The sequence below is a fragment of the Arvicanthis niloticus genome, chromosome 1, assembly GCF_011762505.2.
Source record: "Arvicanthis niloticus isolate mArvNil1 chromosome 1, mArvNil1.pat.X, whole genome shotgun sequence".
NCBI classification, from domain to species: Eukaryota; Metazoa; Chordata; class Mammalia; order Rodentia; family Muridae; genus Arvicanthis; species Arvicanthis niloticus.
Window position 1 is genome coordinate 156632898 of NC_047658.1, and position 27411 is coordinate 156660308.

The 27411-nt window shown below is 39.6% G+C and overlaps 1 protein-coding gene across 6 annotated transcripts in view; it reads right to left on the bottom strand.

Moving 5' to 3' along the window:
• The window catches only part of Sorcs1 (sortilin related VPS10 domain containing receptor 1), a 503533-nt gene that overhangs the window by 213841 nt on the left and 262281 nt on the right, over positions 1-27411 (bottom strand). For all 6 annotated transcript variants that reach the window (XM_034507532.2, XM_076924054.1, XM_076924083.1 and 3 more), the window contains exon 3: positions 17549-17648. In XM_034507532.2, coding sequence (XP_034363423.1) covers positions 17549-17648 — 100 coding nt within the window. The remainder of the gene's footprint in view (positions 1-17548; positions 17649-27411) is intronic.

Genomic DNA, 27411 nt, shown 5'->3' on the forward strand with positions numbered 1-27411 from the left:
TGTGCTCACGAGGACTTCTGCTGTCGGTGGTTGTTTTCATTACTTTAATTTCAAGCGGATCTCCTGCTTGTGGTTGGCCTAGGAGAAGCAATAGGATTGTGGGCTAAAAGGAGTCTATGTTGACTACCATGTTTACTTCATTTGAAGGCGATGGGAAGATTCAAACTCAGTCATAATTTACTGACTTTATAAATTGTTTTTTTTTCATTCATCATCAAAATAAAATTTTAATATGATAATGACACATGTCTTTCATCTACGCATTTGCGAGGCAAACTCAGATAGAACTCTCTTAGTTGGAGGCTGGCCTGGTTAACACAGCAAGTTTCAGACCAGCCAAGGCTATCTAACTAGAACGTATCTCAAATAATAAAATACAAAAACTTAGAAGTGAACGTGAAGCTCTCTCATCTTTGTCAATAAGTAAAGAGGGTGGGGAGGGTCTTAGACTAGTAACGCGAGCCAAAAGCAGAGACTGGAGGTACTAAAGTGAGAGTGGACCAACAACACAGGGCAGGTGTAGTTCGTGGAGAAGCAACAGAAAAAAAAAAAAAAAAAAAAGACTATGTGGGAAAAGTTACCATGAAACCCAGTAATTTGTATGCTCGTTAGAAAAAAAAAAGGTTAATGAAAAGTTGCTTTTTTGGAGCTGGACTGAAGTCCTGGGCTCGTTCCCAGCCTGGAATAAGCAAGCCAAATTAAATAAAAATAAATAGAAATAACAACAACCATATAAAACACTACTCTTAACAGCTTGAACTTACAGCAATGATAAACCTTTTTCCTAATTTCCCAGTGCCTTAGTTTAGAGTTTTGTTCCCAAATATATATTTTTTTCTTTTTTGTAATCGCTGCATGTGTTTTGTATTGTTCAAGTTTCTCTCTCAAGGGCTCTCTGAATAGCTGCCTCTAATAAGCCTGTGTGGGATGCCTGTGTTTCATACCAAGACACAGCCACTTGCTGTGCAAAGGAATGACGTGAGAGCCCCAATATAATGGAGCAGAACTTCAGAGTACAACATTCCAAGAGGCCCTCCTCCCTGGGCTGAACAAATAAATGTCTTTGAAAACACTATAGTCCTTCCCCCCTAGGGCTCTACACAGTTCAATTGCTTGTAAGCATTCTTTGCCATACAGTGACTAAGAATCATCCCAGCCCCTTCCTTCCTTTCTTCCTTCCTTCCTCCCTTCCTTCCTTCCTTCCTTCTTTCCTTCCTCCCTCACTCCTTTCCTTCCTTCTTTCCTTCCTCCCTCACTCCTTTCCTTCCTTCCTTCCTTCCTTCTTCCTTCCTTTCTTCCTTCCTTCCTCCCTTCCTCCCTCCCTCCCTTCCTTCCTTCCTTCCTTCCTTCCTTCCTTCTTTCCTTCCTCCCTCACTCCTTTCCTTCCTTCTTTCCTTCCTCCCTCACTCCCTTCCTTCCTTCCTTCCTTCCTTCCTCGCTCCCTTTTTTCCTCTCTCCCTTCCTTCCTTTCTAGGTATTGTAACAAAGGGCCAATGGCTGCCTGAACCCACCACTTTCCTACGTCATCCCTACAGATTGGAAATCCTATTTTTTTTACAGATGTGCTCATCTATCTGTGGGCTCCCAGACCTCAATCCTACGCAGAAGTCAAATATTCAATATAGTTGCCATTCTGGGAGAAAAAGAATGAGCCAAAGACTTTATATCAAAGGAACAAATTGCAGTAGTTAAATTTCAAATCAAATCCTATGTTGCCCAGTAGAGGGCAGCTAGCTCTAAAATCTTAATTCAGAAGCTAAAACCTTACCGTACATTTGTATTTACAATTAGGAAAAAAAAAAAAAAGAGAGAGAGAAACATTTAAAACAATGCCTTCCTGTTAGTTCAGTGTGCGTCCTGTGTGCAGGAAAATATAGCTCTTCCCGCCTGCACAGCAGAGCTGGAGAACATGAGGAAACAGTAGGATACAGAGTGCCAGAGCTATTCTATTAGAATTCCTGAGAATGAGGGCCTCAGTATCTATGTTGTTACAAGCACCTAGGATGCCACTTCTATGTGGTGTGGAGTAAGAACTTCGTAGCAATTTGTCCCCTTGATTTCATCGATTTCCTCAAAGGGAGCTGGGCATATCCTGAACATTTTTGTGCAGACTGAGAAAGGCTGACGGCTTAGCTATACTGCTCTGGTACAAACGACTAAGAAAGCGAGACTGTGGCACCCACCTTTTCACTGCAAACACCTGGCATCTGCTGCGCACCCCAGCAAAATGACTGTGTCCCAAGAGAAACGATAACTTGTCCTAGCACGTGTCTAATATGCGCTTCCAAAGAACCTTGAGGAACTTTAGGTGGCCAACTCTTACAATTATTTTCTACATGCCCTGACCGATGTACTTCCTGGGGGGTTATTTTCCTCAACTTTGCCGTGCAGTTCTTGAGACCATCCTCATCATCTTGGAGTTTCTGGCTTCTGTACTGGCCCCGATCCTGTGTCAGAGCTCTTAGAAGGTCTTGCAGTTGTACTGTTCAGCGTGCACTTCGTTATGCTCTTAACTTCGAGAAGGAAAACACTTTCAGGCTTTCTCCCTCCATGGAGAAGCGTAAGTCACAGGCACTCCAAACACTACTCACTGGAAGTGGCATAGCTATTTCCTGGCACAGCTTAAGTCTACTTCAAACAACTCCCTTTACTTCTTCACTCTTAATTTTAACAGTTTCCCCAAAACATCGGAAGAAACATAAAAGGAAGATGAGCTAATGTATTCATTATGGCCTATGATGATGACAATGTAGCTAGAAGGTTAAAGGTAACATTGGGACCGGGAGTTCTAATCAAAGCCCATGAGCAAAGCTAGCCAGAGAGAGAACAATTACTGACTACCCAGTGTGTCCGTGCAGTGAGAAAAAGTCCACTTCTCAGCTGGGAATCCATGAAGCAACATCATTCAAACAATAGAGGATATGTTGAAGTAGATACTTCTTCTGTTTGCCAGGCACATCACCCCTCTTGCCTCTGGGCACAGGTAATTATTGTGCATAGACAGAGATACCCTATTGGTCCATCTGTTCAGTGCTAAGGAGAACAGGAAATTGTGTGCAGTCACAAAAACAGTGAATCAGAGAAGGAAAATACTGTAAGGCTCCTTGTGCCATGAAAAGCCTATTATGATCGCTGTCACAAACTGTAAACTTGGAACTAGAAAGCAAACATAGCCACCAAATTCCTTTTGCTTTTTTACTCATTCACTCATAAAGTTTCTACAAATGTTTATTGAGTTCTTCCTATAGATTGGTACTAGGGCTTGGAGTAGAGACTTACATAGAGACTGTTCAGATCTCTGAAACCATTTGTCTCATCCTGTGGAGCTGCTGCGGCTGTTCCTTTGAAGTGATGAGAAAGAGGCTGAATGCTTTCACACAAGCCGACTTACCACATGGCACATACATTGGCATTCCAGTTCCTCTGTGCTTTACATTTTATTTGAAATCCTACAATTCATATTTAATCATTAAGTATCCTATCATAATTACTAATGGTCTCTGGAGGAATCAGGATTGAGCTTTACAAATACTAGTGAGAAGTAGCCCTCTGGGCATGCACACCAAGGCACATTTAGAAAACCATAAATCACAATGGCAGAAACATTGGCCAGAAATGCTAAGAGGTTTATTCCAATTCAAGACCGCTTACAGCTAAGCCTTGGGTCTACAAAGCTATGTTATAATTTCTTTTACCACACCATAGCTTTGCAAGGATAAAATGACTGGCTGTACACAAGCATATCCATTTCAAAGATTATTTTTTATGACATTGTAAGCAAATGAGGTGGGCTGGTGGTCTTGTTATCTATTCTCCCTTTGGTGTAAAATAATATTAGAGGAGAAAAAGCAGGGAAGAAGAAAAGTAGAAAGGAAAAGTAAGGCAAAGGAGCTACCAACAAAACAGTTACAGATGGGGAACACCCAATTCTCACCCAGTTCTCACGCACATATTTATTTCAAATCTCTTGTGATTCCCTTGAGTTGGGTTTGTTTAGGAAGAGCATAATGAATCCTGGGCTAAAGTTTGTAGTCATAATAAATACAGCCAAATAGTTTGGACTGCATAATCTTCTCGGGTTTATCACACGTGTGTCACCTCTTTTATAGGTAAGTAGGTGAGAGAATGCTGACCAAGGCTCTCTAGGGAGGCAGCCAGCTTCCCACTGATTGTGTTAGTGTTTCCTACCAAATCTTGTGAGGTGGGGGAAAAAAACCTAAATGTTTGTGGCCCTTGGGAAATTTTAAACCCTCCTGGAAATGTTATGTTTGTCTGTCTGTAAAATTTCAAATACTGAAGCTGTAAGAATACAACTGTGAGGAGAAAAAAAATTTTTTTTTTCAGATCTCAGACTGCTTATGGCTCTGAAGGTGTGGGGAAAGGTGAAAAAAGAGACTCCACAAAAGAGGAGAGTGTCTTTGATCTGGCTTTAACATGTTTAGATCCAGGAAGCTAAGTTGAATAGAGAAAGGCAAGTTGCAAGCTCTATTTCATTTTGTTAAGTTAGGACTTTCTTGACGCCATCCAAGCGTAGTCAGGGAGATTTGTTTGTGGATCATTGTGTTTATCCTATGGCTGTGCATACCAAAACAATTTAGTTGCTAGAATTTATTTTCAAACCCAATTAGGATGTCAGCAGTATCATACCTCCGGGAACAAAAAGTGGGAGAGAAAGGGCTGAGGAGTGAAAAGATGACTGGGGTAACACAGCCAATTTGGGATCCTTAGATTTGCATTTTAAAGCTTCCAGTTAGTCAGAAATTTCAGTTGTGCTGCCATGACATCTATGATCTTAAAGCTCTAAATGTTCTTATGCTAAACCTGATGATAAGGAAGGAAATTAAGTATATTCCAAAGTCCAATATCCTACCAGGTGCTGGCCCCTCACAGAATTTGACCAGTAGAAGGACCTGTGTCTAACTTCCAGCACTCTGGGACTTTGCGCTTTTGTCAACATTTTGTAGAATATATCCAGTCATGATTTGCTCGAAACGATCTAGCAACTAGCTACATATAACAACCAAGATACTAGAGCACTGTGATACTTGAGTCTAGAATAAACTGGCTGGAAGTGTTCCATTTTTCTTATTTCTTTCATTTGCCTAAGGCCTTCCATTAAAGTGGGGTAATTAACCAAAACTCTCTGTTCACTGCCACAGTGACCAGCCCCTTCCTCCTCCAGAGAAATGCCTGTCTTGATTTCTTGTTTGGGGAACAAAAGTAAGACCAAGACAGAGAAGAATGCATCCCACCAGTTTCCCTGGGCTCTGAGCCAAAATTACATGGCATAGCAAGCACTGCAGGGGCGAAGAGCAATAGATTTTAATTGGTGCCTAGGGGTGAAGGTCACCTCTCTTGGAACAATGGGCATCTATGGTCAAAACTGACTGAGTCTTCTGTGGGAGTGTGCAAATGTCAGCAATGAACTTTCAAATGGAAGAACAGAGACCGTGGGCCAAAGGAACACAGGCAGAACTAGGTGGTAGATTTCTCCATTCTAATCTTTTGGTTAAATACTGCACTAAGAAAGTCTAAAAGATCACCGTACAAAAATGCATTATGTAATGTAAATCCAAGCAAAGGTATGTAGCTTCCAGGCAATATTCTTCCCCAATTTCTAACATCTCTTTCCCAAGGACAAGTTTGGTTCTCTTTCTAGGCATTGGAATTAAAATAGTGCAATTATTTTGGTTAAGTTCCTAAAAAGACTTGTCCCATCCAGTGAAAAGTGTATTTGCTGATGGAGGGAGAAATGCAGGCAATTCAGTTATAGTTACTATTACTTTCTGGAAATGGGGAACTCTACTTGCAAAGCACAGGGAAGGAAAACCAGGCATTAGCCACTGCCACAGCACAGACCCTCCCTTAAGGCTTGATTCTCTCTCTCATTGCTGTGTCACAATCTGTCATTCATATTTTCTCCCTTTCCAGAAGTTTACCCATGGCCCTGACACAGGAGTCCTCCTCCTCCTTCTCCTCTTCTTCATTTAATATGTTAGCAAAGACTATACCATCTAAATCAACAACAAGCATAAGAATGACCCGTGTTATTGAGGATAAATGCTTTAAAACCATTAAAATTCCAGGACATGAAAAGAATAGCACCTGCATTCCTGCAAGCCCCATGTTCACATCTATCTGCCTATCTCACTCAGTCTGCGAAGTCTCTGTTCGTAGAGCCCTGTAAATACACATAAGAATCTCTATAGTCTAGCCGTCAAAATGTTGGTTTCACTACATTATATTCTTTCCGTTATCAGTGACCATATGTGTTCTAGCTTTGATGAACATCATGAGCAAAAACAACTTAGGGGTGGGGGGTGAGGGATTATTTCAATTTAGAGATTGTATACTCCATAATTGATGGGAATTCAGGAGGAACGTAGCAGAAACTAGACTGTAGGAAACATGGAGGGTAGCTCCTTGCTGGCTTGCTCTTTGGCTTATGCTTCACCTGCTTTTTTATACAGCTCAGGAAATGGTGCAGCCTACAGTGATTATTGTTGATCATTTCACATTTTTAATAACCACTAGATTATTATTTAATTAGCAAAGATGGAAATCCCTCACAAATATGTCAACATGCTAGTCTGATCTAAGCAATTCTTCAGTTGAGGTTTCTTTCCACAGATGACCCTTAGCCATATCAAGTTAGCACTTAACTAAAATACCTTGTCATTTCCATGGTCTTCAATGGCCAATAAAGTCCTCATATGATAATTTCATTACTAATTGAGCTTAAAGTCCCCTTCAAGGTCTGAGGGACCTTATCATGACATCCACCATCTGTACAATGCAATCTCATTCTGACAGTGGGATAGTAAACCACATAAGGTCATTGGAAATGAGTGTCCACATATCTTATGCTTATATTCATTTAATCTTTCGGAAAACCTGTAAAAATTAGTCATTTAACAAACTACGGGTTATTTTTGTCTTTAGCTCTTTATTTTCAAAGTTTCTCAGTGGTCCAAATTGATCAATTACTTAAGATCAACAAATAGTAAATATATCAAATCTATAAGAGGATATTTTTACATCAACTCAATATTAATAATATCAGCATTGCTCATTTCCTGCTTTTATCCTTAAGACGGTATAACATGTTACAAAATTAGAAATAAATTTTATTATTACATTAGCCTTATAATTCAAATGCTCATGAAGAAATATTGAGGAGGTCCACTTAGTCACAATAGTTATATATTAATAGAGATGAGCATGTTTGAAAGTCTCAGACATCGAGAACTGCAAATCACTGCAGACTATCTATGGTGTTCTGTGAGCACCATTTTCTCACAGAGCATGCACTAAAAGACAGTTTTCATCTTCTTTTTCCTTTCTCCTTTGACAAATATTTGTGCCTTCATGGAAGCTTCTGGAGTCTCCAGGGACAGGGCTGGATCTACACAGCTATTATGCGTAATTTCTGAACTGGAATCGACCTACGTTTGTCTTCCTTACCAATCTGTATATTTACGGGCAAGAATGATGTCAGATTTTTTTTTCTACACCCTAAAGGGCATGTGTACAAAATAGATATGTTTTAACTACTGATTGACAAATGGCAAGATATGACATGCCATATAATTTGAATTACATACTAAGAACAACAAGACTAGCATTTCTAAATGTTGGCTGCGTGCAGATACCCTGTTTGATCTGACTCTTGTTCTAACTGTAGTGTTGTTGACATGATTGCTGCATTTTACTTTAAAGAGATGAAAGTATCCTAGAAAGGCTCAAAGCAAACCACTCAACAAATAGAGCCTTGTCCAGCTCGGACCTGGCTGAGCTGAAATGTAAAGCCAGAAACTGTGCCTGTGCTCCGTTACAATTAAACATTACCCCAAGAATAAAAATCACTCAGAGTTATGATACATGGCTAACTTCAAATCAAGCTTAGCTTCACAGGGATGGGACACACCCAGAAAATGCAAGTTGTGTGCAAAAAATGTATTTCTCTGGGTAGAAGTGGAGTGCACATTAAAAAGACAACATCTAAAGGGCAGAAGTTTGCAGGTAAAGGCAGAAAGAATATTTGAATCTGCCTCGTGGGGACCACTGGAGAGCCCAGATGTGGCCTGCCACAGCCCCACAAGCCCGTAATTGTGTTCTCCTTCATGGTAAACCAATTTCAGAAATAGGCATTAACATCCTTTACCCATTGAAACCACTCAGGAAGAACAGAGAGATAGGGGTAAATTGTATTCCCTCTGAAAGCCTTAATAAGTTCCCACTAAATTAGCCCTCCTTTCTCCAAGAGAGCTCATGAGACTCTTTAACTTCCTCTGCTGAAAATATTTACTGTTTATTACTTCCTTGTCTTCCATGCATTGTCCTCCCTGTGCTCTCCATTCACTTTCCCCCAGTGCTATTGTGTTGCCTTTGCTGTGGTCCCTACCATGTTCCTTCTTGATTTCCCACCTGTGCCTCCTTGGCCATGCCTCTTCTCTGTCTGTGAGGGGGGTGTGTTCTCATACTGTTCTCTTTTTCCTACTCTTTATTTTTTAGATTCATACACACTGTGCTTTTCTCCACAATAAGCATGCTGATTTCCTAGGGGCAAATGCTGCCATCATGACAACACGCAGTAGTTTAGTCTCCCCCTTTAAAATAAACATAACCATAAGCAAGCAAAGTAGACATACTTCCTAACCTGCGCATTGTATACTCTCCTTCGAAGGCATTTACCTCTGAATATCTAAGCCCGTTTTATTATCATACAATCTATAGTGTTCATTCTGCCAAACTTATTTGAAATAGTTGAACTATGAGAAGATGAGGTATACATCTTCAGTAGGTCAGTAGCCAGTAGTTCGGGGAAATGCATGCCACCTACATGTTCCTTCAAAGGAAGACTTTCTTAAAAGAATGGACAGGTCAAGAGCAGCAACAAAAATATGTTTCAATAGAAAATCCATTTAGCCCCTGAGGCTGTAGGTAGTCACTTAATTTCTCCAGGGCAGAAAACTGGTTTCATAAAAGATTCCTCTACATTGACTGTGTTTGACTGACAGCGCCATGACTATGCTTGGGGCAGCTCTCACATCTTAGAGAGAGGCATCCCGACCTGGGTAAATATGGCAAATTTCCTGCAGGGGTAGGTTTTCATTCCCATCCATCATGAGAGCAGCCCAGACCCCTCACTGGAAACAAATGTTTCAGATACAGTATGTCAAACACCAGGTGATGGAAACCCCTGAGAAGCCACAGGGAATGTGCATGAAGCAAACGTCTCAGAATGTTGAAAGGAACTCTGACCATTTTCCACAGCAGAGCATAGCGGGCCCAACCTGAAATAATGCATCTGACCTTCATAAAAGGGTAATGGATGGGCTTTTAACAGTAGGCCGGCCAGACTCCAGCAAACAAGAGCTCTAATATGGACAGATGATGAGACAAAATAAATAGCAAGATAGAGAAGTCGGTAAGATCTGCTTCATACACACACACACACACACACAAACACACAAACACACAAAGACACACACACAAACACACAAAAACACACACACAAACACACACACAAAGACACACACACAAAGACACACACACACAAACACACAAAACACACACACAAACACACAAAGACACACACACAAACACACAAAAACACACACACAAACACACACACACAAAGACACACACACACAAACACACAAAACACACACACAAACACACAAAACACACACACAAACACACAAACACACAAAACACACACACAAACACACAAAACACACACACAAACACACACACAAACACACAAAACACACACACAAACACACAAAACACACACACAAACACACACACACAAACACACACACACAAACACACAAACACAGTGTTGGTTATAGACATGAAAAACAGCCAGATTCTGCAAAGCAACTGTCTATCCTTTTATAGATGACAACCATGCACCACCTAGCTTCCAAGAGCCAGTCGGCAATATAAAATATCACAGATTGCAGGAAAAGAATCTTACTTCATAAAGTTTTCAGGAGGCTTATTGAGGCTGTACTATTTTTACTAACATCATTTGTTAAAAGTGAGTAAAATAAAAATATCAGTTTTTACTTTTTTATAAAGACGATCTAAACTTAGAAAAGTTTGCTTGGTGCGTTGACCTATCACCTTTATATTTATTTATGTAGTTGACTACTTTCATTTTTTTAAACACAAATGTTGTTCCTAAAATTCTGTCTGTAAAACCTCAATAATCATGAACGTGGTCGGCGTACACACGGAGCTTAGTGTTTTGAATAACAGATTTAGTGATATTTTTTAATATAGTAGGCATGAATTAAATGTGATAGCATCTTACAAATGAGAAATAACAGAGTAACTAATTATGAAAAAATATCACCAAAAATTACCAAATACTACTTTAAATAGTAAATTAAAACTATAAAATGTAAGTTTGTATGATTAATTCCATGAAAATTGGATAAGTAGGTGACATGAGGGATGGAGAAAGAAGGAAGTGGGTATTTATACCTCAGTGTCACAATTCATTTTTAAACCAGTTATCCTAATTAGATTTACCTGTCAATGTGTAATGGCCTAGAGTTATTCAAGAAGACAGTCTCAGTTGAGGAAATGCCCAGATCAAGTGGACTTGTGAGCATACCAGTAGACAACCATGTTAATTGTCAGTTGATGTGGAAGGGGCTGGCCCACTGTGAGCAGCATCATTCCCTGGGCTTGTGGTCTGGCCCACTGTGAACAGCACCATTCCCTGGGCTTGTGGTCTGGCCCACTGTGAGCAGCATCATTCCCTGGGCTTGTGGTCTGGCCCACTGTGAGCAGCATCATTCCCTGGGCTTGTGGTCCTGGGATGTGCAATAGAGCTGGCTAAGCACAGTTTTCCAGTGAGGGAGTAAGTAATGTTGCTTTATGGCTTCTGCTTAAGTTTATAAGGAATTGTGTCTTCAGCTTCTTGTCCTGAGTTCCAGCCCCGACATTCTCTAGTGATAAACTCTAACCCCTAAACTTAAATAAGCTCTTCCTCTATGTTTCTTTTGTTTGTGGTAGTTGTCACAGCAATCAAATGGAGCTAGAACATCTTAAAATATTTTATTTATTTATTTATTTATTTATTTATTTATTTATTTATTTATTTTCCGAGACAGGGTTTCTCTGTGTAGCCCTGGCTGTCCTGCAACTCACTCCATAGACCAGGCTGGCCTCGAAAAAAAAAAAAAAAAATCTCAGAAATCCACCTGCCTCTGCCTCCCAAGGGTTGGGATTAAAGGTGTGCGCCACCACTGCCCAGATATATTTTATATTTACAAATAATACTGGATATCAGTTTTAGAAACACTGCACTAAATATTAAGTAGCTGGGTGCTTGATGCATAATATAACATACTATGCTAAAATTGAAAAGAGTGGTTTTATGAATATTTATTCAGGAATGCCAACCTAAGTGCTTTAATTTATGGAAAATAGTGGCTGTTGAAGGTACCCAGAGACAAGGGTTTTCAAGATGAGCTGAGTGTCCATGTGTGTGTGTGTGTGTGTGTGTGTGTGTGTGTGTGTGTGTGTAGGAGCACATGCATGTGTGTGTACATGTGTAGATGTTACTTTCTATCTATGTTATCCAGACTTTAGGAGCTCCCTTGAGCCTAAGGCTCTTACGCTCTTCTCGCTGCTTCAAAGAGAACACCCTGCGATTATAATGTAGGTTTTTAAAAACCTACGTGGATAACTGTTAGAAAATCACTCACAGGAGCAACACACACACACACACACACACACACACACACACACACACAGCATACTTTCTTAGATTTTGTACTTTTAGTGCTCAAGAAGAAAGCTGGACAATGTTCAATGGAACAGAACAACATAAACACTCAGATGTATCCAGGAGGAATAAAAAGAGATGCTCTTTGCCTTCGGCTGAGGTAACTCAGGTTAGGTGGAGGCTAGCAAACACTTATTCACTAAAATTAGAGTCACTTTCATTGAAGTTGTGAAAATGCTACTTCCACTCTGCTCTGAGTTCATGCACAGCACTTCTTTATGAATGAAATACACACAATTTTTAGAATGTTGGAAGCAAATACGTGAGCTTGCAGACAAAGGGCAGATAAGGGAGTTAGGGTAAAGTGAGCCAGCCTTGCACGCTCACCGCGGGAACTGTCACATACACTCTTTGATGTATTATACAATGCCCTCGTTCCTCTCGGCCTCTCCAGATAATATGGAGAGAGTGCTATGCAATGTCTTGGCATTTTAAAGATTAATCATGTTCTTCTTAGTTAGAAAAGATACAATTATCCATCATGGCCTAGAAATGACTAAAACCCACGGGGGATTCTCCGCTCTTCTTGTTTGTTCACAGGAAAGGGAAATGAGCTAAGGCTGTCTTCACGGGCACTGCCTATTCTGACAGGAATCCAAGATGGAACCCATGTTCAAGTCGCATACTTAGCCATCTACTGAGCTCCTACTGTATACATCAAGAGCTATGTCACCGTGATGAAGAGCAGGTAGTTGATCATGGCTGTTATTTAGGATCTTGTGTTCTAAGAGGGAGATGGGTCAGCACAGACTCTTCAGCACAGTTTAATGGCACAGATTAAATGACATCTAACAGGTTCTTTCAAGGTCATATAATCTTTTGCCTGAAACATGTAAGTCACTAAACTATTAGGGATGACATGGTTGTATATATTAAATGAAGGAGTAGATTCCTTTTAAGATCTGATTCAACCTGATTTCCTCAGCAATAAGTTTGGAGCACGCATCGATCGTTCCTCTTCCCTGACCCCCCAAGTCACACACATGGCATGTAGACCATCTAAGTAAATGACATACATAATTAAGCAGGCCCACTGGGTAACAAAGACTTGGAGAGTCAATCATCAGACACTAATTTAGAACGTGCCACATACAGCATGGTGTTTAAAACCTAAACATCTGGAGAAAATGCAAACAGTGTTTAATGCTGGCAGGTACCAAGAGACTAGCGAGGATGATCAATGTCTTCTGGGGAACACGGGGTCCTATTTATAGGGTGAAAGACTTAGAGGAGTCTCTCAGCAGGCATAATATTAATTAAGATGTGATAACAGAAAAGAGAAGGACTAGAGACTCAAAAGCGACACAAGAAATAAAAATCTAACACTGTCTTGGTTTTTTTTTTTTTTTTTTTTTTTTTTTTTTTAACTCCCTGAAAGAAACACTGCGCAGAGATCACAAGATTCTCGCACCTAAATGAACTGACGGCAACAAGATAAAATTAACGAGTTTTTTTTTCCCCTCCTTTTGCTTCCATGTCGTTTTGTAGCTTTAATCTCTGAGGATGTTACACACATCCTTGAAGAGAGGGCAAGGAAGGTTGGTTGGAAACAATAAGACATGTATCGCTGGTAAATCAAGCAGAGGACGAAGACTTTTTCTTTTTCTTCAGAACACAAATAGAGTTGGCAGAGGATTTAAAAGTGGGATTGAGATTTCAACACTGCATTTGCATTTCGTTTTATTCATGAACATCAGCTCTCTGCATCACCCTCTGGATCACAGCTACTCCTTTCTCATAGCTTAGAAACCTCTGCAGACACAAACGAGGCAAGGGATTTAGCTTAAACTGGACATATGGAAGTGTTCTCCTGTGACACAGTGTGTGAAGTAGCGACCCTACCTCTCCTCCGGCACTTGAACCCCTCAGCCTTGTGCTTTTGAGACTATCTTACATATCAGAAACAAGGTGCAGTGTTCTTTCAGACAAGAAAGTCTGAATAAGCCAACATAATACATAGGGGCGGGGCTTCTGTGTCTCTTAGTCAAGATATCCTAGACTAACATATGATGTCGTGACAATTTTTGTTGTACCAGGCATAAGGAAATCTGTTGTAATTTATCTCAAACTTAAGAAAGAAATAGGCAGTTTCATTATCAATTTAAAGTATAAATGGGGGGGATGGTTTTTTTTTTTTTTTTTCCTGCACTCTGATCCTTAACAAGATGCCTGGGAAGCTGGCTTGATGCCTGCTGTTTGAGACATGATGAATAAAGAACTGCACTTGTACTCACAAACAGCTAAAAATAGCACATGAATGTGAAGACAAACAGGTTTCTGGGAACACAGACAGTTATGCGGATGTTGTCTGCTTTGTTTCAATTGTTCCCGCTGATGCAAAACACACAAGGGAAAATCTGATACGTGAGAAGCTAAATTGTCACATAGCATGTGGGCAAGCCAAAAGACTCAATAACATCCTTTATATGATTCTCCTTACACTGGAGAGTTTCAGAAATTCTGAACTAGTAAGTTAGAGCGCCTTTGCCTGTGTGGCTAATGAAGGCTGGTGATGCGCTGTGTCTCCTCCTCCTCTTCTTCTACATCAGCCTTATATTTGGGGGGAAAGATATTCACACTTTAAGATGCTGCTATCTCTTTGGTTCAAATATCTTCATATCACAGTAGGCTTACATTTCATGGTGAGAAATTGTCTTCGAAAGCAGAAAAATTGTACAGAAACACATTGCTTATGCCAACTGTATTGGATTTGAACCACTGTAAAAAAAACATTCCCTGTCTTCTAATACATCCCAAGTCTACCAGAACCTCAGTGGCCCCAAAGGCTCCATTTTCCTGAAGAGGAAGTTATGCCTTGGCTTAGGCTCACTCAGGAGTGTTGTAATTCAAACATTACAGGACCAACACTGCATCTGGCAGCATCACTCCTGAAGAAGGTATCCCCTCATGGTCCTGGACAGCGACTTCCATTTTTCTGGAAATATGCTTTTTTGCGAGTCAGTGCAGAACATCCATGGGCAAATGTTTAGTGTAAAGTAAGTGGTCAATATAGGTTGACTAAACATCCCATGGCATTTGGCAGAACCGATTTCATCGAAGTCTTCTGTATAGTTCTTTGTATCCCACTTCAACCATTCTCCTGTCTCCAGTAGCCCATCTGGGCAGGAAAGACACACTCTTAAAAATCTGGCTCTTTAAAACAGAGGTGGTTTGGGGACCTTCACCATGTATCCATCAGCGACAGAAATCATTGCAATCAATATTTGGCACTGCAATTTTAAAAATCATGTTCATTTCAAATAGCATCAATAAAGCAGAAATGATCACTGGAAAAGGTGAGTTCTAAGGGTCCTTTCAGCTAGAAATTCCAATCTTTCCTGTAACATGTGACAAATAGCAATGACATGGCCAAGTCAACTGCCAGGAAGAAATGGATTCAAAGCGGCAGGGACAGTGATTGCTGATTCTTAGTCCTGGGTCTTTCTTTTAGCCATCACATTGTGTTTACCATTATTGTGTGTTGGAGGGAGGAGCTTGGGGTGCTGGCTTTTTCTTTGTTAAAGGTTGTACTCATGGAACAGTGCTAGTGTGGAGGTCTGAGGACAACCTCTTTTCCCCTCCGACATCCGGGCTCCCGCTGTCCGGCTGGACAGCAAGCTCCTTTATCTACCGAGCTGTCTCCCTGTCCTTATTTCTCTCTTTATCTTCAAACTTCATTGCCTCACGTACGGTTTATTGATTGTTAAATTAAATTTACTCAAAATGTGAACTAGAACTAAAATCAATAGAGGAGATGAGAATCAATTTAAAGCCAGAAAACAACTAAATCTCATTATGAAACCGAAGGCGAGTAGTTGCAGCTGCACATGGCAAGGCTGTACACAGCAGATCAAACTAGTTTAGATGAGATTCTTGATGATGGCCAAGTGAAGAGTCAATAAGTGATGCTGAGGGCACAGCGCTCGCACTGAGCTCTGCTGTCTGATACTGCGATCCTCAGCCAAACGCAACTATGCAAATGTAAGTTAATTAAGGTTAAATGAAGTTGAAAATTCAGCTCCTCAGTTATATTAGCCACATTTAGAATATTCACCAGCCAGGAGTTGCTAGTGTCTAAAGTACTAACTAGACAGCATAGAAGGAAATTCTGATTATCACAGAATGTTCTTCTGGACACTCTTAATTATAGGGGATAATCGTTACTGTTACACCCTATAATTTTATGCAGCAGGAGGAACAGGGTGGAGAGAAAGGAAAATAAAAAGCAAACATTGACTAAGCCTGGATTGTCTGAGCTGAGCACTTGAAATGTCTAATTTCATATATGACGTATAACAGTAGTCATGAGGCAAGTGCTCTCATTATCCCCACATTAAGTTCGAGGACACTGCAGGGGTCAATGAAGTGACCTGTCTTTACCTATCCAATGTTGAGCTTGGATGCGTCTTTACTCAAGCCACCTGAACTCAGGGTCCATGTCCATCTGAGAAGTTGTATTTACTGAAGAACTTGACATGATTGGTGCCAGGAGTAACAGCAACTTCCACGGGTGTTTATAATAGTACATACATGACACTTGTCAGAAGTATGTGAGTAGTTTGTGAGACATTTGAGACCTGATTAAGAACAGGGATAGAAACAGAATAGTACTTTGGGACCCACTTAATCAATTTGATATTATATTCAAAATGAAAATGGCAGACCAGAAGACAGGAAATACTGACCCTCCTATTGGCATCTAAAGAAAGCTCTGAGATGAGAAAGCCTACATAGCAGTTTCCTCAGGGTAACAGAACACAGCTGAGGGAACAATGATGGAAAGCACCTTGCTGGTTCTTGGTGGATGCTATGTCTTCCTCTAAGGTTGCCATGTTTTGGCTTCACATGACAAGATTCAGGATGGGATAATACAAGTTTATAAAACAGATATGTTGTTATAATATTTCTCTGCCTTTGAGACATTTGTCGTTTACAGTCAAAGGTTTTCTTCTGAGACCAAAACTTTCTAAAAAGTTTATCCTACATAGTAGAAAAAAAAAAAACCAGAATGGACTAATACAGTAGAAAAATTGTGCTTGCTTGGGAGGAAGCCTAGACTGCATAGTTGGTTGCCACCTGCAACCCTCAGATGGAGGCATGGTGTTACTTTCCCTGAACCCCAGTTTTATCATTTTAAATTAGGAGGATAATTCCTAAGGAAGTTCACAGCTAAGATCTGTGAGTGGATTAAAGCCACCTACTTAGCAGATTCCGTTATCACATGTAATATCTCCATTACATGTGACATGTATAGCCTGAACAAACTTGAGAAATTAAACTTCTAGAATTCCCTGACTGCTATGGGATCATATGTCTTCCCTGAAACTCTAGCTAGTCTATGTATTCCATGTCAAGGGGAAAATAAGCAAAGAAGTATGTGTGTTGAAATTCACCTTCATTGGCCTCCTTACGCCTGTTTTGTTTTGTTTTGTTTTGAGACTGGCAGAACCAGAACGTTTACAGGACAGTCAGCAGCCTCGCCTCGGTAGGTTCAACCCTGCAGCTGCCTTTCTTAAACTGCAATAACAGGCCTAGTCCTCAGCCTGCTCTGTTCACAGCTGCTGATTGAAGAAGCATGAGATGGCAGGTGTTTTGCCACCTTAAAGTCATCAGCTTCTTTTTGCACCTCTATCCTTGCTTTATGTTAATGCAGTTTTAGGTAAGCAAGTGTGGCTAGCCAAAGAGAGAAGGAGTCACAGTCACGCCATGAATCCATAGTGAGTTATATCCGTGTCTTACCTTACGCTTGTTGGTTGGACATACATACAGATAGCTCAAAATTGTCTTCAACCCCACTTTATCATTGAGCTTTTCATAAGTTGTCCCATAATCGGTTGACCTGTAATTCAAAGGAAGCTTTAATGAGCACAGAAGTATACGTCATTCGGCTGCTTGTCAGTGTAATGCATGCTTTACATAGTAGAATGGCTCTCAGGAGGCTTCTAAATGATTCATGCAGTATATAATGATGCTTAATTATGTACACAGCAGCATCATGTGAGTGGTTAACATTTGCATTTAAATTGAATTGGTAAAAATTAAAACGCCATCCCTCCACTGCTCCTTAAAAGTATGCGCTTTAAATAATGGATGAGATTAATTCACAAAGATTAAGAAATAAGGACACCCTTTGAATTGACCACAAAACTGAAAAACATTTTTAGTTAGATATGATGTCTCTAAACTTTTGCTTTAACCCCTGACACAGAGTAAAACCAGTGTGTCCTGCTTCATCTACAAACTATGTTTTCATTCATGAGTCATAGGATATATGGATTGTTACTTCCCACCAAGGTCATTCGGGCTCTTGGCCAGTATTTAAAAATAAGGAAATGTCTTCGGAACAAGTAAAATCTCACACTCTTCCTGAAGCTCTTTGCTGGTCCTAAGCTGTGTGAGTTAGGAGGGCATCAACTCTTGGCCCCGAGTTTCTTTAAAGTCCTGTCAGTATTTAACCGCTTATCAACACGCTACTAATTAAGATGAAATAAATCAGGTTTAATCGACTTTTTGATGTAGGTCTACTTCGTATTCTGAATTTTTAAATCTATGCCATCATCATAAGAAGTCACAGCACTGTAGGGGCTATCTGAGTTTGAATACAGTGATGGATAACACCAAATGGCCTATGCCAACAGGACAGCTGAAAAATGGGCTATTGGATGTTTTAATCTAGGTTCCCGCCCTCTGCTCTAGGTTGTTTTCATTTTCCTTCTCCTTTTAAAAAAATCATTATTGAAGACTACGGCTCTATCATTTTCTCTCAGCCTCCCTTTCTTACGAAGGAAGTTTATAGTAAAATCCACGGTGTTATCCATTTTTATGGAGCTAATGAAACCCAGGAGACGTTGTGTGCTCCGTAGCAGGACGCAGCACACAGCCCTTCTCAAATACCTCTCAGCTCACCTAAATGACGAAAGGCAAATGGGCCTACTGTATTCTGAGCAATGATCAAGATACATACTAATACTACTTAGAGAGCAAAGTCGGTTAAGTTTACAAAGCAAAACAATGTCATTTTAATTTATTTTCCATGTTTTGATGAATCGCAAACATGACAGTAAGTGAGAGTGACAAGAGCCATGATAACTGCCTCACTCTCACACGCCCAGGACCAAGTCCGAACATTAGGGAGATGCTCAGTCAGCGAGGTGCTTGCCACACAATCGTGATGGCATCAATGTTAACTCCAGCACACACGCAAAGCCAAGTGCAGGAGTGGCAGTAGATCTCAGGAGTTTCTGTCTATCCAGGGTAGATGAAGTTTGTTCTACATTTTAGTAAAAGTCTCTGTCTCAAAAAATACAGTGGTGAGAGACCAAGGGAAACCTACAGTGTTAACTTCTAGGTTCTACATGCTCACGCATACATACATACTCACATATATACACACATATATACACATATACACACACATGTGCATATGCATATACAACACAAACCCATACCAAAACAAGATGGAAAGCAATTGAAAAGACACATGATGTTGCTGTCTGGCCTTCACATGCATATGCACACATGTGTACACATACAGCACACAGACTCTACTCTGCCCTAGGCACAAAATCCATAAAGCTCTTTAAAGGCATTACTAGAATCAAAAATCTATTCTGACTTGGTATTCAGAACATTTCATATGAACATATTACACGGAAGGTACCAAATGGCCAGTACTTTATAGGACTTAGATAGAATCCCACAACATGGAGGAATGAGCATTAAACAATGGGACTTGGATGAATCTGTATGTCTTGTAAGCAGATGATTTATAAAGAAGAAGAAGGCAGAATCTCGGAGACTAGAACTGTGCCTGTCCAAACATAAGACATAACTGGGTTTATTCAGGACTAGTGTCTGGACCTCCGCAGTCAGACAGGCAAGGCATTCCCTTGAAAGCAAAGAAGGCAGGGCAGGATTCAGAATTCATTCACAAAACACAAAATGTTTGTTGTTATATTCCTCTCACACCAATCCATTTCTCCCCCAAATTCCCACTGTATATGAGGAGACACACTGCTAATTTCGAAGAAGTATTAGGATTTCTTTCCTCACCCAGTCCATGATTGATTAGATTTTCAACTCTCCCTAGTCATCCTCAACTGAGATTTCTTACTCAGATTTCCTTGTGATTTGTTAGCTTTTTCCAACTCTCTCTCTGTATGTGTGTGTATGCATGTGAATGAGCTCATATTATATATATATGAGACATAATCTAGTGGGCAACTCAAATTTACATTAGCAAAGTTTGAAAAAATTGTTTATTGTCTGAGTAATACTTTATGTTCAAGAACAAACAAACATACAGAATCTCTCTGGGAGCTGGTGAAAGAAAGATGAAAAGCACCCTGCTGCTACATTAGTAAATCTCACCTAGTGATGGATGAGAACATAGGACTTCACTGGAGATGAATAGAAGACACAAATGCTCCAGTAAAGTACTGGAATAGGAGCCTAGAGAGCTAGAAGACAGCATATAACGGGTGAAATGAAGAGGGTTTTTTGTTGTTGTTGTTGTTGTTTTTGTTTGTTGTTTGTTTGTTTGAACAATTCCAGAAACAAAATGTTCTAATACAGCAAACCAAAAAACTGGCTTTATAAAGATCTTCTGCTAAAGAATTTGCAGGTGCTTAGGTGTGTACACAGGTGTATGTGTGAATCCATCCATCTATGCATTAGTATTTGTATGTAGCTATGTGTTTGTGCACGTATGCCGGTGCACTTGTGCACGTGCATTCGTGCCGGTGTGTGCTTGTGAGCACACGTGTGTGAATGTGTGTGAGTGTGTGTGTGTGGGGGGGGGATGTAAATAGGAACGATGTCATGAACTGAGCAGCACATATGTACATTAGCAAACATTGTTCCGAGTTTATACTGTTTTATTGGGCACATTTTCTTTATAAGATTTCTTTTCTGTGTGCCTAGATCTTCTAAGATATCTGATATGATATCTCCTTTGATTTCTAACAGCTCACTTATCCAAAGCTCAAAAAGAGTTTCAAAGTTCATTCCCTGTTCCCAGAAATTCAGGTGGTCTGAATATGACAACCTTGCAACAATCATTATAAAGATACTTAATGATGTATTTCCTCCTCCCAAAGGTATAGCTTTCTGTCGTGTGGTTTGCAAATGTAATGAAAGTGTTGGTAGGTGTCATGGTGGAGCTACCATTGGCAAGGCAGTACAGAACTACAAACATTAAATGCTTGCAGTCCAGCTGGCAGATTGTCGGTGCACTGCTGTCAGAGACTCTGCCCCTCCAGTCTTTCCACCATGGATTCTCAGCTAGGCACACTCTGGTTTTCCTCACTGGTCAGTAAAGATTTAAGGTGCAAGAGAAGGTCTTCAGAACCTTGTTCAAGCACCGAGATTATTATAGGTACTGCTTGATCAATGCCTATGCAGAGCGGCTTACATCCACGTATGGACACAATGACTGCATGGTTCTGTGCCCTGGAAGAAAATCCCTGGTGCCCATTAGATTTCGGTTCTGTGCCCTGGAAGAAAATCCATGGTTCCCATTTGATTCACCGCACTGTTTTCTCCATAGAGACATTTATGGAAGTGGATTACCTTTAAAAGATTGACCAAGGATAAGTAAAGAAGACAGAGAGGTTCAGCAACAAGTTGGTTACTTTGTAGCAGTTGCTATATTTGTTATACGATGTCTCCAAAACTGGGGAAAGGGGATAGTTTTCAAAATCAGTGTTTGGAAATGCTTGAGTGGGCAAAATTCAATGTTCCTTTGCATTAAAAAAATTTACAAAATTTTATTAATCTAATATACACTAACCCCTTTACTTGTCTAGCACTTGTAGTCTTTTCTAAATTTATTTGATTACAGAACACATTTGCAAGTGATATAAAATGTGATTAGTGTTCTACACATCACCCTTTGGGAACACGATATCCTCCAAGAAGAACTAAAACAGCAACTATGAAATTGGTTTTATAATGAAAGAAGGATAATAAAAAAAAATTAAACAAGTAAAATTCAAAAACAGAAATGTCAACTTGTGCTAACTACGAAGCGAAGATAATTATAAAGAAACCGAAACATGTAAAGTAAAGAAGACAGGGTTTTTAAATAGGTATCATAGATGGACATATCTAAGATAGGGTATATGTGACCTTGGATTTCCAGGTTGTATCATTTTCAAAGTATATTATGAAGTAAGCATTTTTTTCTGCAGAACTTCTTTGCAGATTGGTCTATCTTCAGTTTAAACAACAAAGTAACAAAAAAAGACAAAGTATCAAAAATAGCAAAAAGAAACAAACAGCAAAACTCTTTTCAATACCTATACTGTTCCAAAGAAGCTGTATGCTTAAAATTTTATTTCAGGAAAAGAAATGGACACAAGAAATAAAAGCTTGCCACGTTTTACTTTTCATCTTTAATCCTTCTGACAACTCTCACTTGTGACTTTTAGAACATTTTGAACCCGTGTCCCTCTCTATTTGAGCATTTACTAAATACATAGAGTTCAGATGAGGTGGTGTGAAGAGAAAACACACAGCTGTAGCATCTAGCATCCTACCTACCTCCCAGGAGATTAAGATCTCTTTAGGATGAGGATACTTCCTTGGAAGAAGGAGTAGAACAGGACATGCATGATTGGATCTCTACTATTGCCATGCAACATGATCAAATGATATAACAGATACAGCATCATTCCTAAACTAAATTAATCCCTAAAAAACTTATTAAATATGGCAAGCACGTATGAGCAACTTCTAAATAGTAGCTTTAATCATTCATTTTCAGAAGAGATTCTTCTTGATTGTTTTCTTTATTCTTCGGCCAACATTTACCAATACCCATGATGTGCATCCTGAAGGGCAATCTTCATCACTGAAAAATATTTTGATTTAGTTTGATGCCTAGACATTCATGAAGAGAGGGAGGGGGAGGAGGAGGGGGAAAAGGAAGGAGAGAGAGGAAGATTCTGACTGAGGCAAAGCACCATTTGTAGCAATTATAGGCCTGCACCTCACTGAGTAGAACAGAATTACCCTGAACTCACAGAGATGTTCCACCATCCTCTGCCTTTGCCTTCCAAGTGCCAGGATTAAGGGCACGTGGCACCATGCCTGGTAACTTTAATATGTCTGTCTAAGTTCCATTGCAGAACAGACTGCCATACCTAAGAACTGTAACACATAAGATTATAAAAATCAGACTTGGTTGAATGCTAACAGTGTGACCCATGCTCTTTACATCCTGATTTCTCTAAGATGAAGAAGGATATTAATCACGTGCTACAAAGGCAAAGGAAGCAGACCCAAAGTAAGTCACCCAAAGCCAATGAGCTGAGAAGAGGCCTGAGTCTCCAGAGCCTGCTTCTATCAAAAGCTATAGAAAAGTCTGCTCTACTTGGAGAGTTCACTTCGGCAATTCTAACCAAAAGAAATAGAATCTGAAGCTGCCTCGGGGTTGCATGAGATTCTCCGTGTGGTCATTGAAAGCAATCAATTTAGAAAATCAGAGCATAAACTCAGTGATACGGGAGACAGAGAAATTTATGTTTCGTCTATACACTTCTTAATATATGTGAGATCATTTTCTTATGATGGAGCATAGTTGACTCTTGCTGTTTGGAAGAACAGTATTGCCTATTTGTCATATTCTGAATATTAACACTTGCTCCATGGCTGCTGGCAGCTACAAACACTTAGCATGGCTATTAATAATTAGTTCAACATTTCGGTGTTTGTCACATTTCTCTACCTGTTTCAGAACCCTGTTTTTTACTCTGAGTTTTTTGTCTCACATGTCTTCTATATTTCATGGTTATTATAAGTGTTTAGTGTGGCTTTACGTTGCTCTCCTTTTATAGTCTATGGGCTTAATTCTTTTCATTATTTGCAAATATTTTGAAATTCCATGTGTGTGTGAGTGTTTTGTGTGTATTTTATTTGTGAGTGTTTGTATGTGTGTGCCATTGCCTGTGGAGGAGAGAGGCGTCCCTCTGAAGCTCGAGTTACAGGTAGTGTAAGCCACCTGATGTGAGTGCTAGGGAGCACACTCAGGTCCTTGTCACAAATGGTAAGATCTTATAACTGGAAAGCCATCTCTCCTGCACCTTGCAGGTCATTTGGAAATCATAATTTTAATATGAATTTACAACTAACTCAAGTCTGCTATCAGTACCTTGACTTGTGATTATTACAAGCACTGGGTGATGCTGTCACTGACAATACTAATTTATATATTAGTATGCCCATATACATGTATGTAAAAATCTATGCTTAAATGCATAGATAACATTATGGTAAACTGATATCTGTTAGACTTATTAATAAAAGGGAAAAAATGAAAGTTGAAACTTCATTGGCTCATTCTCTGATGCTTTTTATTTTATTGATCTATATTTTGACTTATACCTGTCCTTCCAGCCAGGTTACTAACAAATACAAGCAAAACACCACCATTTTTGTCTTCTGGAGAAAGTCCTTACATCTCCTTCCCTTTGATAAGGTAATTAGGCAGGGCATAGAATCCCAAGTTATTTGTACTCTCTCCTCAGTACATTGAATATTTTCTTGTACTATACTCCTGTTTGCATGGATTAGAGAATTATCATCATTTCCTGTAGATAAAGTAGCCCTCACCTTTTCTTCACTGATATATATATATATATATATATATATATATGTTAAATAAATATATATATTTTATATATATATTATATATATATTAGCTGTCTTCAGACACACCAGAAGAAAGCATCAGATACCATTACAGATGATTGTGAGCCACCATGTGGGTGCTGGGAATTGAACTCAGGACCTCTGGAAGAGCACTCAGTGCTCTTAACCACCGAGCCATCTCTCCTGCCCCTCCTCACTGCTTTTTAACCAACATTTTTCTTTACCTTTTGTTTTTACCCAGGTTGAAGAAAATGCTAGATGGGTGCAGCTTTTATTCCTTGGACAATTGTCCTATTTGGTTTTGAAGTTTAGAGATGCTCTTTGATATCTGATGCGTATTAGCAAAGTTCCCTTAACATTTTTGTCTTACACATTTGGTTTTGTTTTGTTGTTGTTTCTCTTTTTCTTTTCTTTATTTTGTATCCTCATGGCATGTGTGTTGTATAGGTGTCCCACAGTACTTGGATATTAGGAGTTAGTTAGCTTCATTGGTTCTCCAATGTAAGATGGGCATGTTCTAGGCTATGAATCTTTGGGTACCATGTGCTTACACTATGAACTTACCAGTATGTCTCAGTCTTTTTCTGTGCTTAGGTCAGACAGATGACAAGTGTGAGAGAGGATGGTGTACCTCTCTGACTCAGGTTGTTTGGACCTCACAATTTCTCAGCTGGTTAGCTTAAACTTAGATTTTTCTGAGAACGAATTTTGATAAGAGTAGTATGCCATACAGCTAAGAAATGTCACAATGAATATGCTGCTTGGGACACAAAAGGGTCATCATAGTCAGGAGTTCACGGTAACACAGTAGCTGTGGTTGTCTGTACAAGACCTGCACAAGATCAATCCCGTTGGAATCTCAGCATGCATTAGAACATCGTCTGCCTCCACCTTAGCTAAGGCGCTATTGGGAGCTTATGGCTTCTGGATGAGAGGAAGTCATTTCTGTACCAAAATGTGGTTCCTAGAAGGCTGTCTGTGTTCCAGTAGATGGCCCTATACTATAAGTACACAGGCAGCACTAGCTGGACTTGATGAGCTAGACATTTTATAAAGGAACTTGAATTGATGAAATTGCAGCTGGGACAGTGATACAGTCTGAGCAGAGGTGTCTAGGAAGAGTTGGAGGAGAGAAGAAAGGGTATATATGATCAAAATACATTGTACACACATATAAAATTCTCAAACATCATTATCATATACAACTAATACACTGCAATAAATGCTTAAAAGAGAAACAAGACAAACAATAAATTATGTGCAAATATTTAAAGCAAAAGAACAGAATGTGCTGGTAAGTTTTGAGACTGATATTTTCTCTTCCAGTTTTTGAAATGCAAAGGTCCAAATATCTTTCTCTGCTATTCACTGTAAGGAGATGCTGGAGCCCATGAAAGTAAGATTCATCAGAGTGTAAGCATCCCCCAACCTCCACCTCTTCCTTCTCAGACTGGACCACTGAAGTGCTCAGAAATTCTTAAAGTTCAGTTCCATTGCCCAAAATTCAGCATTTTTTACTTTCGAAGTATTTGCCTGTAAGTTTGTACACTAACATACTATGATTTCTCAGGCCTATTAGACTGACTTACCATTTGAGGGGACAGAATTTTTCCTGAACCATCACTTCTGTAAAAAGTATCCACAGAGAAAAAAAAAACAAAAACAAAAACAAAACAAAACAAAACAAATGATTGTTTTCATTTGTTATTAGGAAGGGTGGCAACTACGAAGCTTTGTGATTTAAAATTAAGTCCTCCCAACCCCTCCACACTTGCTTTCTGATAACTAAGCTCTTGGAGAGTGTTTGACATGTCCGTTCACCTATAAGTTCTTGTTCCCCAAGACAGCGCGGACATATATCAGGTGCCTTCCTCAAGTGAGAGATGGATGATACATGAAGTTTAATGGACAAACTTTGAACTACCATGAGCTGAGGTGTTCTGTCGACAAACCTTAAGATACATCCAAATAACCTTGAGTTTCTACAGCACAACTCCTGAAGATGAAAGAAACACAGAGTAATAATGTCAAGGTCACAAAGCAATGGCTGTAGCTACCAAGTCAGGCTTGAGAACAGGGAGCATCCGGACATTGCTCAAATCATTGCCAATAAAATGTCCTGAGAGTGGAACAGTGTTTACCTCTAAATCATGCAGCTGCGACATCTGTATTTTGTTTCTTCCCTAAAATCATTAAGAACAACCATTTTCATTGCTCCTTGTGCATTTGGTGGCATAAAAATAGTTTGCAGAGTCAAAGGCTCATTGGCTGCCTTGCAGACTCTGCTTCTTAATAACTTAGGATGCATGAGGTTAAAGCACTGAGAATAATTTAGGGTTTGGAAAATGTTTGCAAGTGAGTCGACATTTAAATAACTTCATTATCATTCATTGACAGATTTTTTTAACCTGTCAGTGCAATTGATATTTCTATTACCATGTTATAACAAACCCCTGCACATTTTAAATACAGTCACCAGATTCCATTAGCCTACCCACTGTCAAAAAAAATACCTCCAAATCCATTTTTCATAATACCTCAGGAATATAATAGGAAATCTACATCAAACGATGACGCGGGGCTGAAGGAAACTGTCTCCTGCTTTCTAAGGATTCTTCCATGAAATACAGTTGCTGTCAGCCTAAACGTATAATTTAAATGTTCTGCTAAGACATTATGGTGCATTCTGAACTGAACAAATCTCCCTCTGTTTCCCGGACTCGCTGAGCTTTTTAAGTTAACTTGCAGACTTAGCTCAGGGGGTTAAATATTGAGTTTAAGGGAGGTTATATAATTTAATATGAAGATATTCCTACTAAAATACATTTTACATAATTTGTAATAGCTCATAAAAAGACTTTTTAATGAAAGGAAAGGTGCTTATATGCTAATACATTTTAAACCTTCTCATCTATCTGGGTTTCCTATGTCTAGTCCTTCTAGATATATCT